Consider the following 18,858-nt stretch of genomic DNA (forward strand, 5'->3'; position numbering starts at 1 on the left):
GGGGGGGGAACTTGGTTTGCAGTGCACTAATCCCCCACACATTACTATTCGGGATAGTAGTCATTCATTCACTAACCTAATTTCATAGGTGAAGAGGCAGCATGTGTGGGAGATCTTGGTTATGTAGGCAAATGAGGCTGTGGAGAAAAGATGACCCTGGCTTTGGGGACAAAGGGCTTAGCTTCGGGAACGAAGGGCTTGGCTTCGGGAACGAAGGGCTTGGCTTCGGGAACAAAGGGCTTGGCGTGGCCCAAATGGTTTAAAGTACAAATTTAGTCTCAATCCTGGAAATTATGATGGGTAATAATTTTCCATAAAATATGCTAGGTAATCATTTATAGTGCAAAGATGGCTGGGTTTGCTTCTGCTTCGACGTGACTTTGGACACGTAATGCTGTATATAACAAGCTGCTTCTGAAGAGTGAATAATGTAATCATTCCACATTGTGTGATTTCTACTACGTGTATTTCCTCTCCCATTCTGATGATTATACCTCAAATATTTCAGCTCTCTGTATCCTTGGGAAGGTATATTTAGACAGCGCTCACTGTAACATCGAGTGTCTGTAGTCTGTCTCACCTGAAGACACCTCAGACAAAGCAAAGATCTGCGCGCTCTTGTGCCGCCCCCTGAAAATAGTCAGTTTAGTGTAACAAAGCCATCTTTGACATCCTGCTGACACAAACCTGACAAATTCCATGAAAGAACCCAACGAACAAGCTCCTGTCAGGCTCCTTTCTGCTACAATCTGCCATGTCTTTCCACGGCTGTTACGTTTTAATCCGCAGGGAACACGAGCGCACACATGATCAAATGTCTTTTTGTTATTCTTCCTTCTCGGGCCTAGATACAGGTGCAAGCAGCCAAATCGCATATAGAAATAACGTGAGCATTTGCATATATGGAAATTGAGGTGATTTACATATGAATATCATATTCGTTGACCCGAATAAATTGTGATTTATTTGCGAAAGAGCGATGACCTCGGAGAACATGAGAATGAATGCAGCAATAGTGGAGACTGCTCCCTTATAGAGAAGGAAGGAAAATAGTGTTTTTGTTAGAGAAATATTCCCATGATATTATTTTTCTATGGGCTGACAGGAGGGAAATACTAATTTCCTCCAATATGTCAAAGCTCAGATCTAGTTTAAGATGAAAATGTAAGAGCCTCTCGCTGCATTCTCACTTCATCCCCGGCGCAGTCTTCTGCAGACTCAGCACTTTGCAATCCAGAGCTAGTCCTCTTTCAGGTTTAATGATGCCCTGTGTTATTCAACCTACATCCTGTGAGCCCTGGGGGTACGACAACAAGCCACCCTGGGCTCACAGGACTAGACTACAGAGAGCAGCACCATGTCATTTTCCCTTATATAGGCCCTTATTTTATGTCCGCGCCTGCTCCTCTGTGCCAATTAGAAAGATAGCCCACATTTGCCTTGATGTGGATGAAGCGTAGAAACCAGAGCATTCCACCAGTTCATACATGTACATCACTATCATCTTCCTAAAACCTAGAAATCCGAGGGAAATGTTCATGTTCCTGTCCTGGAGTATTTGAAACATATGCATAGCACTGGAAAATTGAGATGTATATGAATAATGTATAGCACTGTGTAAATTAAAGTTCTAAATGAATTAGAAATGCCTTTGCAATGTCAGATATATGAAAAAAGAGTATTACAATGCTGCTGAACTCCAAAGGTGTTCTAGGGAACAGAAATGGTAATTGTGCCTAAGCAGTACCCTAATAATTGTACCTTTTTATCTTCGATTCCCTGTGAAAATAGCAGTGCACGTCTTTTCCTTGGGCCCCGTAACTGTATATCTGAAGTATGAGATCACCTTGAGCAATCTGCTTCTGTCTTGTGAGATTTAGTAATGTCACTGCCCTGCTGCTCACTGTTCTCCTTGTTGGAAAGCAAACTGCTCCTGAAGATCTGCAGTGTAAGGAACTTCCTGCTTCATCTTCATGCATTCTGTGGATCTTTCTGCACCTCTTTTTTGCTGCTTTTTAATTTGCTCTCACCATTTATTAGACCACCAGGCATCAGGGGGACAGCTCTGAAAGCCCTGCCTCTACTTTAGGGCTGCAACAACTAATCGACATAATCGATTATAATCGATTATTGAAAAAGTTGTCAACTTTTCCAATAATCGATTAATCGGCTTCCAATCAGTTGTCCCTGTTCAGAGCTCCACGCGCTGTGCGCGGCAACCTCCTCCTCACGCTCGCCACTGCCAGACCCGCTAGCATCCACGCTCCACACGCCGCACCTCCTCCCCGCCTCACATTTCCTGCCCATCCAACACCGCTCCAAGCTTGCTCCTGTGATGGACTACAACCTCAATACAAACTAGTAGTCCCATCACTGGAGCCATTTTTTAAACGTTATTTTATTGTTTATCCGATTAACCGATTAATCGAACTCAATAATCGGCTAACTAATCGATTTTGAAAATAATCGTTAGCTGCAGCTCTACTCTACTTAGATGGCCGCAGCCTCCCAGAGACATGATGCAGAACAAATCAGGCTAGGTTCCCACCTCAGCGACACCTGGGAAACGCGATCGTGTGCTAGTGCGTGGTTGTGGCGCGCCCCCTTTGATTTCAATGGGGCGACATCTGCGCGGCGTGACTGGGGTGCCATTAGAAAATAATGGCACCCACAGTGTGATCGGCTGCGGTGGGCGACTCTGTGACCGCACGGTTTTGTGCATGATTGCCACATGGTCAGGAGTCGCCCAGGTGTGAACCTAGCCTCATAGTAAGTCAGTAACGGAGAAAAGATCAGCTGAAGGGAGCCTACAAACAATACTGGTGACTAGTCCTTTGTCCCCCCATTTGCCTTTTGTGGGCACAGCTTCCACAGGTCACGTCTTACTGGCAATAACAAACATAGATTTTTTTTCTTTCCCATTAACTGCAGTTGCCTGTTTCACAGAATTCCGCTGAATTAAAGCTGAACTCGCAATGAACAGGCTGCATGTACCCTAATCTTAGAGCAATGCACTACTGCACCCTGTGTGACTAACCTCAGCCTGCCCTTATTTTCCTAATGATTGCGTTTATATCATTTTCCATGGCAAGGATATGAGGATACAGGTCCAGTGATGGTGTAAACAGTGCAATGATGAAGAAAATGTACATCCGACAATTGTATTGACTTTGCTCATATATATATATATAATTTTTCTTACCCCTTGCAGTGTCACTCTAGGTGCTTAAAAAAAAAGTTATGCTCATCTCAACCGCCTAGCCCGGCTGTGTGTCTGTCTTTCTGGTCTCCGGAGCCTGCCTCCTCCTATGCTGCAGCATTGCAATGTTACTCAACGTCCTCACGCTTATATACTGTGTATAGAAGTGATGATTTATGGGACCCTAGACCGCTGCAGAGGAGGGGTAGAGAGGCTCCAGGGACTAGTCTAAGACCAAGCCAGCTCTGAGGATCAGGTGAGTATAACTTTTTTTTCCCCCCTTCAGCACCTAGAAAAAAGCGAGCACTTACTTAACCCATGTAGTTCAGGGGTAGCCCCACTGCAAGGGCTAAGAAAATTTTCCCTGGAGTTCCACTTTATAAAGAAATATACATTTGGAAAATAGATCAGCTTGATTTAGATAATCATTTGATCTGTGTAAAGGTTTTAAAATCTTGTTTCTGTGTATGGTTTTCTAATGATAAGGGCAGGTGGGCACCATGGGCTTCAATGGCATGTACCCGTACTATAGGAGCAATGTCCTATTCAAGTCTATGGGACATGCGCAGGTGTGGGGAGTCTGGTTGCAGATTTTTACAGGATGGGATGTAGACAGCTCAGGAGGCCGCTGCCATTGCAGGCAGTGGAGGAGGATGGGTTCAGTGTGTTGGGCAGCATGAGGGATTTGTAGTTAATGCACAGCTGGAGGGCTGAAGCAGCCCACTCCTACTTTATTCCTTATCTGATGGATTACACGTGTTTGCCGTCATCAGCTTTCCCCTAGATCTTACTTTTCCAGAACCATATTTATAGTTCCTTCCCAAAATGCTTTTGACATGTTGATTTGGACCTCAGCGCAACCTTTACCTTGTATAAACAAACTAGTTTCCATAGACTGCGCTTTCCAATTGCAATCACGTGTGTCTTCTAATTCATTTCATTTGTGTTCCCAGAGATTCCAAGAATAATTTTGTATGTTCCTTTGAATGCCTCAGAGTACAGATCTTCATTTTGCTACTCCCATCAGGCTTTTTTATGTTTAGACGATTAAGCGGAACTATACTCGCCTACAATCCAGCGAAGCAACATTCACAAGCTCCCTCGGTGGCACCCACAACTTTGCCCAGTCTTTTTCTGGTTTTAAGATCATTGGCCATCTTGATTGGCTGTGTCGTCTTCTGGGTTTGAGATATTTGGCCATCTTGATTGGCTGTGTCATCTTCTGGGTTTGAGATCTTTGGCCATCTTGATTGGCTGTGTCTTCTTTGGGGTTTGAGATCTTTGGCCATCTTGATTGGCTGTGTCTTCTTTGGGGTTTGAGATCTTTGGCCATCTTGATTGGCTGTGTCTTCTTTGGGGTTTGAGATCTTTGGCCATCTTGATTGGCTGTGTCTTCTTTTGGGTCTGAGATCTTTGCCTATCTTGATTGGCTGTGTCGGGACGTTGTAGAGTTTATTCATCCTGGCATATTGCAAAATTGTACACTTGTACATGGAAAAGATGGCGGACAGGCAGATAAGGATCCTTTTTGCAGAAGAGACATATTTTGCCTCTTCCGAAATAAAAAGCCTGCCGGTAAGGAAATTTTTTTTGTAAAGTTCCTCTTTAATATCAGGGTTTTAGTACTCTACGCAACAGAGTAAGTGACAGACATATTTGGTCATAACATTGGTGAATTGCTTACTAACCATCGTTGTCTGCTGAAAGAGTTTCAATAGGGTCTTACTAGGATGCTGAAAAGTGATGTCATTGCAGTTGTAGTCCATTGCTTCTTCCTCCCATCCCTGTTACTGAATGTCTGTACCTCGGTACAAAGGATGGGAGGAAGAGTCTGCAGGAGCCAGAACATTGCACCTGCAATCCACTTATCTCGGTCGCAAAGCTTTAGTGGTTCCAGTGCAAAAAAAATAAATGCACATTTTTGCTTTTATGAATGCTTGTGCATTTATTTTTTTCCAAAAGGTAGCCTTTGCCTTTCGGCCTTGTCTCTTCTTACCGTGTTCTGGTGCAGTAACAGTACTGGTGCTGTCCAATGTCCGACCGGCTGCTTTTTATTTGCCTAGCAACAGCAAATCTCCGATTTGCAAGGTATAAAAGCCATACGCAATGTTTTCTCAATAAATAGAGCATTTCCCAGGGTAATGCGATCGCTTCTCATAATTTTCGGTAAATTTAGAAGGCATTGCATAGGCGAAGCATTTTTATTTCAATAAAAATTGATTTCTTAGCAGTGTGATGTGTCCCAGCGGCCGAGGCCTGTGTAATTTTGCTCTTTACTACCCTCGCTGTTATGTGTTGTTTGCCCGAAGGAGGAGAACTGTGCCAGAGAATGGAAGTGCTGATTATTATGATTAGCTTGTTTATTGCATTAAGTGATGCAGCATTGTGTAAAAAGGAACACCACTGGTAGGCCTCACCTAGAGCATTAATTACGGGTTGTATACAAAAAGGATTGCTTTACACTTAAGCTGCATCAGCGTGAATAGAAAAGCATTGCTTGAGCACAGTTGTTTTACCAATTGATTAAACCTTCCAAGCAAATAGAAAGAACGCCCTTTAGTCCGGTTATGTTTTCATTAAAGCTGAAGTGCGCACTTGTGTGAAATTTAATCATGCAGTAAGACACCCCCCTCCTCCACCACATACACGCACACCCACTGCATGGGTTAAATGCTTGTTTCGTCTAGGGGTTGCTGAATAAGTACAACTACAGAGCACATTCTTTGCTCTCGCGTCATCCAGTGCTCTTCTCTGGTCTCGGGCGCTCTTTGGATGTTGGCAGGCCCTCGGCCTCTTCATGCATCCTACAATGCAGGAATGTTGGTACATTCATGTTGTCTTATGTTCCCACTGGGATGCTTTTTCTGGGGACAACTGTCTAAGGCTACATTCATACTTACACGTCAGGCCTCGTTCACACCATCCTCAGTGCGTTCCGGCCCGATTGTGGCCGGAACGCACTGGAGCGCATTGTGACTGGCTCAGTTTGTTGTGGGGCGGGAGGGGTGGTGCATTGAAGTGAATGGCACTGCAGCCACGCCCTCCAGCTGCAATGCGATCGGCTGCGCAGGAACGGTCACATAAAATAGTTTTCGCAGCATTGTTTCTGACCGGACCGTAGGCATTGATGTGCCTTGCGTTCCCGTGCGGCCAATCGCATTGCAGCCGGAGGGGGTGGCTGCGGTGCCATTCTCTTCAATACACCACCACGCAATGCGATCCAGTGCGTTCCGGCCACAATCAGAACACACTGAGGATGGTGTAAACGAGGCCTTAGGTGCGATTTGGTATTCCTGCATCAGGTACTTGTGATTTCCTGCAGCCGGGATCTGAAAACTGCCGTATGCAAGTGGCAGCTGTCAACCGTTCAAGTTAATGATTGGGTGACAGCAGCAGAACGCTGGCACACAGCATGTAATCATATGTATTGTATCCGATATTATATTTCACCTTGATATTACAGCATTCGTTGCAGTAGTAAAGTAGTTTTTATTGCTGTGATAGTATAATTACTGAGGTTTAGGGTTAATGTTTCACCTTAGGTAATGCATAAAGCACATCTCTGAACATCTACTGTATTTTAATAGTACATTCCCTTTGAAAGAAAGGCACTGTGCAATTTTTTTAAATTAAAAGCGTTTTAAATCAAGTCAAAGGGCTGCTCCCGGAGTTACATGTTTCACATACCTGAACTTGAGCACTCTTGTATATGAGCAATGTCCAGACTCGTCCAGATAACGTATCCTTATATTTATTACTTACCTATATCAATAGCTCCAGGGGTTGTGTTTTGTTTAAGCTTAAAAAGAATGTGAGGTTGAGAATAACGTGTCTTAGTAATCGATCCTGAGATATTTAAAGCCCAATTCAACCTTAAGTTTAAATCAGCTAAATATATTCCAGGTGCATCAAAAGTCTGAGGGCCCATTCACACAGGATCTGTTGCATTGCGATCACTTTTTCAGAGAATGCTTACGGAAGGGCACTGAAAAATGAATTTGTGTGAATGGGGCTAGTTGACACCGCTCTGTTACGTTACATTGCGCTGAAGTAAAACGTACACTACTATTTTTCCGTGCAGCGTAACACGCAAAAGATCCGGTGTGAACTAGCCCCATTCACACCCATTCTTTTTTTTGTGTTCCCTTCCGTTAGCATCCGTTGCAAAACAGATCGCAACACAATGGATCGGAAGGTACAATTGCAACACAACAGACCTCCCAATCTTGGTGTGAATGCACACTTACAGTTTTCTTTACAAAGCAGCCACAGCCTGAGTAGTAAACCTGTCCGCTGCCAGCAACTGCAGATTGGGACCCATTAGGGAAGCAGTGGTTTTATTGCAGAGGTTCAAAGCGCCCCCTACTGAGTTAGACCTTGCTTTGTATTGCCATGCTTTACGAGGACCTTGCATGAAAAGGCAAGAAACAACCCAACCCTCATGTAAAAGGCTGAGATAAATTCCAGAGAAACAACATTTCAAACATTAGGAAAGAACTTCTTGCTGTTTGCTCTGTAAAAGTTCCGCTTATTCTGTTCCTATATAACTTCATCACATTGGATTTGGTCTTGTGTGAACCCCATATATGTGTGCTCAAGCTTTAATAAATCCAAAGGCTCTGCTTGGGCAGCATGTTGTAACAGTTACTATGATTTTACACAGAAGCTACTCATCATATGAAATAAAACAGTTCTTGCAAGGAGAAGTCTTTGATATTTGGGTTCTGGGTAACTTATTTTATGACTTGCTGAATTTGCATGTAGTGTTTTACCACATAAAATGGTTTTTGTTGTGTTTAGTATTTCAGTTGTTCATGTATGATTCATCGTGCGTGTTGTAATCAAATATTTTCACTTTTTCCAGGCCTTAGATCAAGACAGAGCTGGGTTACAGAAAGTGAAAAAGTCTGTAAAAGCCATTTACAATTCAGGCCAAGGTAAGTGCTGATGGTGACAAACGCCTTCATAAAGGGGAATGCCTCATTTGCATATATATTTTAATTACATTTTTACGAGTATTTTTGTAAGCCTATTACATTTAAAACAACTGCTTATTACACTTAGGCCCCATTCACACTGAGCGACATGAAAATCGCGCGACTTTGAGCGATATTGCGCAACTTTTTCCTATTGGGCTGTATGCAATCAGGAGCAATATCGCTCAAAATCGCTCGAAAAAAGGGTCATGTAGGAGCGACAAGCTACCAGCGACGAGCTACAAGCGATATTGAGCGACGAGATGCGAACAGCTCCATTGAAATGGATTGCAGAAGCTACATAGAGCGATATCGCGTGGAAATATGAGCGATATCGCTGCAAAAATCGCTCCATAAATCGCTCAGTGTGAATGGGGCCTTAATATATATTAGGGATGCACCGATACCAGTTCAGATACCAGTGCCGATACTTGGCATTTTCATGAGAACTACCAGGGTTGCAGGGGTTGCAGCTGGGACCGGGCTCTGGCACTCCACCACTGTCCTGAAATCATTACTCTGTATTGTTTTAGAAAAACTGTCACATGACAATACACAAAAATGTATCAGTACTTGTATCTGTGAGGACTTGGACAAGTATCAGTAAAAAATGCTATCGGTCCATCCCTTATATATATTTAAAAAAGCAAAATCATACATTAAAACAGAGATGTACAAATCCCGGGAGCACCGTGTGATTACAAATGACAGCTGCCTCCTAACATTTAAATTTTTCTCTAGTCTAGTCCTAGAGCTGGAGAAGTATCTGTACTTGTACTTGTACCGAGGATAGTACTTGGTATCGGTGCATCCCTAAAATTTCAAGCCAGCAAGTGGAACTCTGGACTGGCTTATTTTACTGCTTATACAAACATCAGTTTAAAATGCATAAACTAAAAAAAAAAAACACTGAAATTACCCCAAATCATTATGGTTTCTAGGTTTTTAAAGGTAAAATGACATGTTTTTATTTTCATAATTAGACATTTTTCTGTTTTAAGCATTGTTGTACATTTAAAGTGACACTAGACTCAGGAGTTAAATCTTAAAAATGCATCCAAGTACCTTAACTATTAACAAAAATGGGGGGAAATTATCAAAACTGGAGGAGACAAAATCTGGAGCAGATTTGCACTGCAACCAATCAGCTTCTCTGTCTCATTTTTTCAAATCTTAACCGACCAAACTGAAGAGAGATGCTGATTGGTTGCCATGGGCAACAGGTCCAGATTCTGCCTGCTCCAGTTTTGTATCATCTTTGTGTATCACTCGGCTTTAGATCCTCCACTCATCTCTGAATTGGTGCTGACACCGTCCTTCCTTCTGGAGGGGGGCTACTACTGTTCCCCATGGTCCCTGTGTGTGTTGTAAAGTAGTCACCGCTCCAAGCTCGCTCCCGTGATGGACTGCAATCTCATGTTTAGTTTACTAATTTGTGTTGAGCTTGGAGCGATGACTACTTTACAACACACACAGGGACCATGTGGAACAGAAGTAGCACCCTCCAGAAGGAAGGACAGTGTCAGCACCAATTCAGGGATGATTTGAGGATCTACAGCCGAGTGATACACAAATAAGATAGTTTTGTTAATAGTTAAGGTTCTTGGATGTATTTTTAAGGTTTAACACCCGAGTTTAGTGTCACTTTAAAGGAATTCCATCAACATACAGTATATTCTGTTGCCTTATTTTTAAAGGTCCAAGTTCCCGGGATGGTCATTTCTACACATAGTGAGTCACTGACCCTGAACAAATATGTACGTAGCTGATGTTTCCACACAGGATATGCTCATGCATGTTTTTGATTGCTCACTCACTATGTTGTGAATGAGGAATAAGGATGATGGCCCTGGTGCATGGTACCAGCAAAACAAGACCGCTATAGCATCTGTTGTATTTTTGTGCTCTGCAGGTTCCTTTTTTAAGGACACTTTCCTAAGAAGTTCAGTAATGCTGTAAACGAGTCACCCTTCCTCATTGGTTTCCTCAGAAGTGCAAAAAGCAAGGGCACTGTCTATGTCTCATACTGTGATGCCATCTGAAGTCTAGATACTTGCTAATGGGAGCCTCCAGCTTGTTGCCTTTGGGATAGATATAATTCTATGTGAAGGCAAAGCAACAACAACTCCAGGTCACATGTGTAATTCTGATGGGAAACTTAATGAAGAAATGGGATGGGGGGGTTGCAAAGTATTAAAGGATTGTGGGTTTTTTTTTTGTGAAAGTGCACTTAGCTATACAAGTAGGCATTTACACTGTTTGTGAGCACCTGACCATCACACCTATGTGAGCTTGTTTGGACATCCCATTCCATAACCACTGCCATTAATATGAAGCTGCCCCCACCCCCTTTGCAGTTATTACAGCTTCCACATGATTTTGGTTTATATCTGTAGGAATTTGGCTTAATTCGGCCATAAAAAGGATTTTTAAGGTCAGATTCTGATGTTGGACGAGAAGACCTGGCTTGTAATCGGCATTCCAGTTCATCCCAGAGGTGTTAAGGGTTGAGGTCAGGGCTCTGTGCAGGCCACCTGAGTTGCTCTATATCAGCTCATCAAACCATGTCTTTATGGAGTTGGCTCTGTGCACATGGGCACAGTTATCCAGAACAGAAAAGGGCCTTCACCCAACTGTTACTACAATTGTCTAATATGTCTTATGTTCTATAGAATTAACAGTACCCTTCATTGGAAACACCCGAACTCCAACTTGATGGGGTGTCCTCATACTTTTGGCCATATAGTGTAGCTCAAATATCTGTCACCCAACTCAGCAAGCGCAGACAGCCCTAATTAGTATTGTCCATCATAACAGTGTTTAGTTGAAAAGTTGCATTTTGCCTGAACAAGTGAACCTGTCGAGTTAAACCAACATTGCTCCATATGTGCAGTCACCTTGTGATACCCCAAAGACAGGGAAGTTAAGTTGTTAGTAACGAAGTGAAACCTTTTTCAGACATGCACACAGAGGTGGGTTTACTGGCTGATTATTTTTTTCTCTCCTCAGTATAAACTCAGGAGGGAAACAGGTTTGACGTACGGGATAAAACACATAGTTCAACCGATAATATACCACAGTGGTTGACGGAAAGCGGGATACAACAAAGACTTAAAATGCTCAATGCAAATAAAGCAGTGGGACCAGATAACCTGCACCCCAAGGTACTTGGGGAACTAAGCCAGGTTATAACAAGACCATTATTCCTAATTTTTAAGGAATCCTTAGTGACTGGTAGGGTACCATGTGATTGGCGGAGGGCTACGGTAGTTCCAATATTCAAAAAGGGGGATTAAACGGGACCTTTGGAGAGTACGTTCCTAGCACTATATAGACTTTAGACCACATTTTCCCCCTAGCACCTTTTGGCCTGCCAATATTTTTTTCCGGTACTCGCCTATACAGATTACCGATACCGGAAGTACCATTAAGGAAGCCAGGTGGCGTGTAATGACTCACCACCTGGCTTCCTGATTAGCCGGACAGCGTGTAAAGACTCGCCACCTGGCTTCTCGATTAGCAGGGAAGCCGTCCCCATGCTTCCCGTCACTATGTGACGAGGGAGCAAGGAGCCGGCTTTCTGGCCAATAAGGAAGCCGGGCAGCGCGTCATTACACGCTGCCCGGCTTCCTGATTGGCCGGGAAGCCGGCTCCTTGCTCCCTCGTCACAAGTGCTGCCCGACTTCCTGATACAGGAAGTATCGGGCTAGGCATCAGAGCATGTGTGCGAGTTCAAGTACTCGCCAAAATACTCGGCACTGATACTAGTATCGGTGCATCCCTAGTTGAAGGGTTGTGATACGATTCAAAGCAATGATTTCATCGGACATAATGTCTATATCATGGCACAGACAGAAAACATTTTATGGGCTTTTCCCCATAGCCGTACACTGCTTTGTGGTGTAGTACACCGATCATATTGATATTTTGTACTTTTTCACCTTAAGCATTGCAGACTTTGACTTTCCTGATTTGCCTTACTTCCAGAGCAATATGTTAATTCTTTTTCTGTGTTCTGATTGTGCCAAAATAGATTCACTTTCAGACTTCAAAAAACAGGATTATTTTTTTAAGCACTTAAAATCATTGCTGTCAGAGTGCCTATTGGTAATGGGAAGAAGAAGCCTCTTGCCAACCTTGGGAAAGCAGAAAACCATCGATCTGCTTTAAATCTGGGTGCATTGCTGAGAATCGTCCTTGAAGTAGCCTTTGGTTGGATTGTTACTGCATCAGAAAAGGTGTTAGTTGCAGACACGAAGGTGTCTAGTTATAAACAATCTGCTAGGCCGTTTGCCTGCCAATCTCTACCAATCTTGGTGTTGCACTAGAACAGGGGTAGGCAAACTCTGTCCCTTCAGCTGTGGTGAAACCACAAATTCCATCATGTCTCTGGGAGTCATACCTGTGGCTGTCAGGGTCTTGCAATTCCTAATGGCATTTGTAGTTGGTAAGAAAAAAATCCAAAGCGCCAATAATGACCAACAGATGAAAATGAAGTGCAAGCGAGGATAACTAGGGGTGCTGCCCCACTTCAGCCTGGGAAGCTGCAACACTATGGGAGAAAAGAAAAGAGAAGAGCGCCCACCCTAGTGTAGATGGTTTTTAATAATATGAGCTAAAGTACAAGGTAAAAACATACTCACAAAGGAGAATCAGTAAAATCATATGAGATGAGCCAGAACGATATCTGAATATCAGCTGCACAGATGCCTGTGTATCAACACAGGACTCCTTTTGATGACGCGTCAGAAGATGGAGTTGCACCACAGATGGAGAGCCAGAGTTTGCCTAGCTCTGCACTAGAGGAATGCCTGAAGCAGTTAAAGGAGAACTATGGGGTCAGGGCTGTTCCCCATAGTTCTCCTAAGGGTCACGGGACAACACAAACTAGCATTCTCCCGTGACCGAAAGCTCAGTATACCGTGAGCTACAGCTCGCGGTATACTGAGACACCGCACTTGGAACGGATCCCGACATTGCTGTCGATGTCCACCCAGCTGCGGGATTGACAGCTGGCTCTGCCTATCCAGGTGCAGAGCCAGCTGTGCCCGCCCCCTCCCCCGTCCGTTGCGCCAGTCAGCGCTGGAGGATCGGACAGGGGGGGAGAGTCACTTCCCGATCTACTGAGCCGACCTGTGACGGCTTCATTGTCACAGGTCGGCTCAGATTATGAGGCTGAGTGAAAATCACTCACTTCATAATTCTCCTTTAAGTAGATGGAAAACATTTTGTCAATGAGCATTGGCTTTTATTTGAGGTGTGCCTATGTCCTAGTTGGGCATAGCTTAGCCAGGGGCAGGTCCAGCAGCCATTTTTTAGGTTGTCCTCTAGAGAACTGGCTGCGACATTGCTTGGAAAAGCAAAGCAAAGACTAGGTGTGGACGCTAGCCCTCAAGTTTGCCCTTTACATTGGGAGCCCACTCCTTTCAAATCAGAGTGTTCTCTCTTGCAGTAGGAGCCCCCCTTTACATTTCTATGAATTCTAATAAATGGGGGGTGGAGGGCTCAGTTGTAATATACACAGATTGCTTGCAGAACAAAGAGGCAGCCATTTCCATGAGGTAATGAAGAGGAAAGCTAACCAAAAAACTTACATTTCTGTGTTCATATACAGCAACTGCATATGTCTGCTTCATGTGCTGGCATAGGTTTTTTTTTTTAAAACCACTCCACAAAGGTGGAAATGGCCTTTAAGCTTACAGGAAGTGACAAAGGGCACTGCATTTCTAATATGTTTATCAAGATCAGCAGGTATTTCCTGTACTTTCTGAAAATATTCATAGCCCGAAAAAAAAGCCTATGCATCCACCACATCTAAGGACTGGTAAGCTGCCACATATTACATTTTTGGTTTTGGGTTTATATATACTTTAAAGCCCAGGGAATTAAAATACACTTTTTTTGTTTGTAAGCACGTAAGTGTAGACAAATGCTGTAATGAGGGTCGCGCATATCAAACATTGTTCATGTGATATATCAACCCCAGTGCTCATGTTCTGTGTTGGCATTAGTGCCTTTATATTCAGCGAATAGATCAGCAAAACATTAGTAACACACGGCACGTCAAAGAGTGAAGCTTTCTGCAGCTTGGTTCTGAAAGACAATGCAAGGCTGCTTACAAATTCCAGAAGATGCCTGTTGTGTCAATAGCTCCGGGTCCTTCACGTTGTCATTATCCATCAGAAGACAAATGTTTCCTTGTTGGCACATCAGCAGTCCTTGTGTACATGCCAAAAGATTTGTGAAGGCCTCATGCTTGAAGAAAACTTCACAACACGTTATCTACAAGAATTATTCTAACCATGGAACTAAATATTTGGGCAGTGGCTAAAAAAAAATAAAAAGTGAAGCGATATGACAGGACAGTTTGAAATCCATCAAGCTTAAAGACCCATGTGGAGATGTCATTGCTGCATGGAGGAGAAGCTGGGACATGCTCAGAAGGGATTGGTCAGATAGTTGAAAGAACACCCATTACATTGTTGAAATCTTCTCTTCTCAAAGTTGATGTTTGTTTTTAGCGTCAGAAATTTTGGCAAACAATACAGTAATTCCTGAAAAATGTATTTAAAGCATGTAAAAGGTAGTAGTCAATCACTGACCCTGAACTGTAACATAACTCCGAAACCTAATTCTTAAAAGAGAACTATGGGGTGACCTTTTTATGCCATAGTTCTCTTTAGGGTCACGGGAGGACATATACTCACCTCCTCCGGTGACCCAAAGCTCATTATATAGCGAGCTATTGCCCACTATATACCTAGAGCACCGCAGCCGGGACGGATCCTCACAATAATGTCGAGATCCACCCAGCTGTGTGAGTGACAGCTGGCTCTGCCTATCTAGAGGCAGAGCCTGCTGTGCCCGCCCCCTTCTCCATCCATTCCTCCAGTCAGCGCTGGTGGATTGGAGAGGGGGAATCCCTGCGGGGAGCCATGACTGACGGTCACCGCTCTCTGCAGGGAGATGATCGGAAAGTGAGCGACGAAGGTATGTGTTCGCTCACTTCCCGATCTATTGAGCCAACATGATGACAGCTTCTTTGTCACAGGTCGGCTCGAACTATGAGGATGAGTGAAAATCATTCACCTCATAGATCTCCTTTAACTGTTAACCTTCGTCCCTTCACTTCCTTATTGGAAGCCAAGAGATACACCTGGTACTTCTTGGTATGTACATCTCTGTTTTAATGTATGATTTGTTTTTATAAATATGAATAAAGGGATGCACAGATACCAGTTTTGCGAGTACGAGTACTGGTACTTGCCGAGTACTAACAAGTACATGTACTGATAAATTTTTGTTTATTGTCATGTGACAGTTTTTCTAAAGCAATACAGACTAATGATTTCAGGACAGTGGTGGAGCGCCAGAGCCCGGTCCCAGCTGCAACCCTGGTAGTTCTCATGAAAATACCAAGTATCGGCATTGGTACTCAAAGTATCTGTGCATCCCTACTCATTACTATTCATCCCACGTGACAATACTGGTGCATGATGATTGGACCCTCAGGCACCAAGTCTTGTTTATTGGGGGTAGAGAGGTAGGCCTCAGCTCTATGCAAGTGACAATTTGTAACTTGGAATGAACACAGGGATTGCTCTGCTCACTCCATCGGACAAACAAACTGGTGGGGGAGTGAATGGAAGGCAAGCATGTGCAGCAGGCCTGAAGTGACCCTGTTGCTTTGTCATGCACAGACAAAGCAACTGATCACTTTAAGCCAACAATGTACCAAATTTTGGTTGGGTTTGCCAAAAGCTCAACACCAGTATGCAGTGAAGCCGGGGGGATTTTATCAAAACTGCAGCAGACTAAATCTGGAGCAGACTTGCACTGCAACCAATCATCTTCTTTGTCTCATTTTCAAATCTTACCTGAGCAAACTGAAGAGAGATGCTAATTGGTTGCTATGGGCAACTGCTCCAGATTCTGATCAATTTGCCCCATTGTATTTTATTTCAGTGTAAAGCTAAAACCTGGCATGCGGTGGGAATGTCTGCTTTGTCAGCTGATATTTGGAAAATAGGTACGGTATACAGTTGGACTCACTGGAAGCATCTCTGGGTGTCAGGCGCTGGGGCAGTTGTACTAATTCTGCGGGCTATGAAAAGTGTAGTTACTCTCTATAATGTAGTCATATGGCGTAAGAAAAGGTAAATAGATAATAAGAATACGATTATTATTTTGCATTCACGCTATTTGCAAAGCTATGAAGACTCGTGTCTGTCCCGTAACTCAATCCTAAAGCTAAGGGTAATACTAATGAAGTGTTCTTCTGCTATCAGCCCAACGGCCCAATATTTCCTCTAGATGATGGATCATCATTGGTGCAATTTACTCCCTTTCCATAACCAAGGTTGGCGCTGATGCTGGGTAATCAGGCCTGGCTCGCAGTCTCCGTTCCATCTCATTTTACGGTCGCTCTGCTAGGTTGAGGTCAAGGCTCTGTGTAGTTGGCATTGCGATTTAGTCCAAATGAACAGCTTGACCAAAGCAACTCAACTTTTTTTATTCCACTTTATAACAAATTGTGGCGCCACATCATTTCTCTGTGTGTGTTCTTTTCTGGACCTTTTCACTCTATAACAGGAATGTGCCAGATATAAGCAGCGACTGAAATATTATATGTGAAAGTGACCGTCTGTATATGGCTGTGTTGTGTCAGGTGGACGAGTCTCATTTTTCCCCTGGCTCTGCAATAAACTTAAGTGCTCTTATCACCTGATTTCACCTTCTTCAAATGTCAGTGACCAGATGACAATCACTTACCTTTGTGAATTACACTGACATCCAGACTCGTATGGAAAAGGGGAAATTATTACTAGAATGATTTTTCTTTTATGTTTTGCAGATCATGTGCAGAACGAGGAGAACTATGCCCAGGCTTTAGATAAATTTGGAAGCAATTTTTTAAGCCGTGACAATGCAGATTTGGGCACGGCGTTCGTAAAGTTCTCCACGCTCACTAAGGAGCTATCAACACTGCTCAAGAACCTGGTAAGTGGACAGCAAATTGGTTCAAACATTTCCTTATGCAGAACTAAACTAACATGTATTAAGGCTGAGAATACAAAGAGCTGGATGCAGAAATGTACCGGTTGTCACGGTGGCTTTGACCTTGTTTTGGCCACCATTTTTGATGTTGTCTCATGAAGGAAGGGGAGTCCACAGACAGAATATTGGTAGTCAACAGGCCTGGAGTTTTTATGGTGTGGGCTGAACGTTGCAGGTTTGTTTTTTTGATCACTATAATGCAAAGAGAAGCAAACACTAGCACTGTTTCTGGCCTGGGACCTTTCACCAACCACCCTATTTTGAAGCCAGTATATTGGAAGCTATGGTGGCTTATGCATAGGGCTTGAAAACCCGTCAGAGCCAGACGAGTAGCTTGCCGGGCGTCGTAAATAAACGGCCGGCCAGGAGCTTTACGTCTCTAGAGACGCCCGATCGCTTGTATTAGCAGTAGCTGTCACTGCCATTGCCGGTCCCAAGATCCGCTGTGCCTCGTGCGGCCAGGACCGGCACGGCTGCTCTGTGACAGGAGATTAAAGGGAGATTGGTACACGATCTCCTCTACGTCCCCGAATGCAGGAAGTGATGTATATTACATCAATTCCACATTCTGCTGTCACTCTCCAGCTTTAGAAGCTGGTGAAGCAGATCTCTGCTTCATTAGCTTCTCTGGGGGTCCCTAGGTGACATTAGGGGTCTTGGAGAGCCCGCCATGTGATAGCAATAAAGTTAAGTGTAAAAAAAATAAAAGAGTAATACAAAAATGAAAGAAGCATAAAAAATAAAAAAAATCCCCTGCCCCCCACATACACACGCAAACATGCATCGGGTGCGCCTACGTGTGAGAACATCGATTGCGCCTATTGTGCTGCACATGTTACATATTGCCGCAAATGTCGGAGAGCAAATCATTCTATGGCCATTATTCACTGGTAACATTAACCCCTTCGTGACTGACGACGTACAGTGTACGTCGCCAGCATCGGGGCTGTAAGCAGTAAAAGCGTTTAAATCGTCGCCTAGGGCCAATTTTCTATGGTCTATTTTTTGCAATTTTGCGGGCGCACGCAATTTTAAGGCTAAACATGTTTGGTGTCTATTTACCCGACGTGAGATAAAGCAGAGACACCGGCACTCCAAATTTGCAAAATACGTCTATTTATCGACGTGCATCTTGGCAAAAAACCACAATGCAATAAATAGACGTATTTTACAAATTTGGAGTGCCGGTGCCTCTGCTTTATCTCACGATTGTTACGGCTGCTACCCGTTGATTACCGCAGCACCCAATTCTTGAAGGGATTTACGTGGTCAGGAGCGCGATGGGACCATGGACTATCTATTTACCCAACGTGACCCTGTCTTTTATAGTCTACCATTAATATGGGTAAGAACAAATGTTTTTTAACATAACGTAGCGAAAACATTTTTTTTTCTCAATTTACTGTACTTTTTTCATTATAAAGTAAAAGATAACCCCCCCCCCAGTGGTGATTATATACCTCCAAAAGAAAGCTCTATGTGTCCCTAAAAAATGTTAACATAAATTGTAAGGCTATAGTCCGGTCATACTGACTGGTGAGACACCCTCAAATTTTTCAAGCCCTGCTTATGGATGTTATGAAGAACCATACAGTTATACTCATTTATTAGTTTTTATTTATTATG

The 18,858-nt window shown here is 43.5% G+C and overlaps 1 protein-coding gene across 8 annotated transcripts in view; it reads left to right on the forward strand.

Annotated features, from left to right (window-relative positions):
- The window catches only part of ASAP1 (ArfGAP with SH3 domain, ankyrin repeat and PH domain 1), a 222,158-nt gene that overhangs the window by 121,932 nt on the left and 81,368 nt on the right, over nt 1-18,858 (forward strand). For all 8 annotated transcript variants that reach the window (XM_018558673.1, XM_018558708.1, XM_018558717.1 and 5 more), the window contains 2 exons: nt 8,064-8,136; nt 17,030-17,175. In XM_018558673.1, the coding sequence (XP_018414175.1) occupies nt 8,064-8,136; nt 17,030-17,175 (219 nt within the window). The remainder of the gene's footprint in view (nt 1-8,063; nt 8,137-17,029; nt 17,176-18,858) is intronic.

The sequence above is a fragment of the Nanorana parkeri genome, unplaced genomic scaffold (genome assembly GCF_000935625.1).
Source record: "Nanorana parkeri isolate BGI_ZX_2015 unplaced genomic scaffold, ASM93562v1 scaffold15, whole genome shotgun sequence".
NCBI classification, from domain to species: domain Eukaryota; kingdom Metazoa; phylum Chordata; class Amphibia; order Anura; family Dicroglossidae; genus Nanorana; species Nanorana parkeri.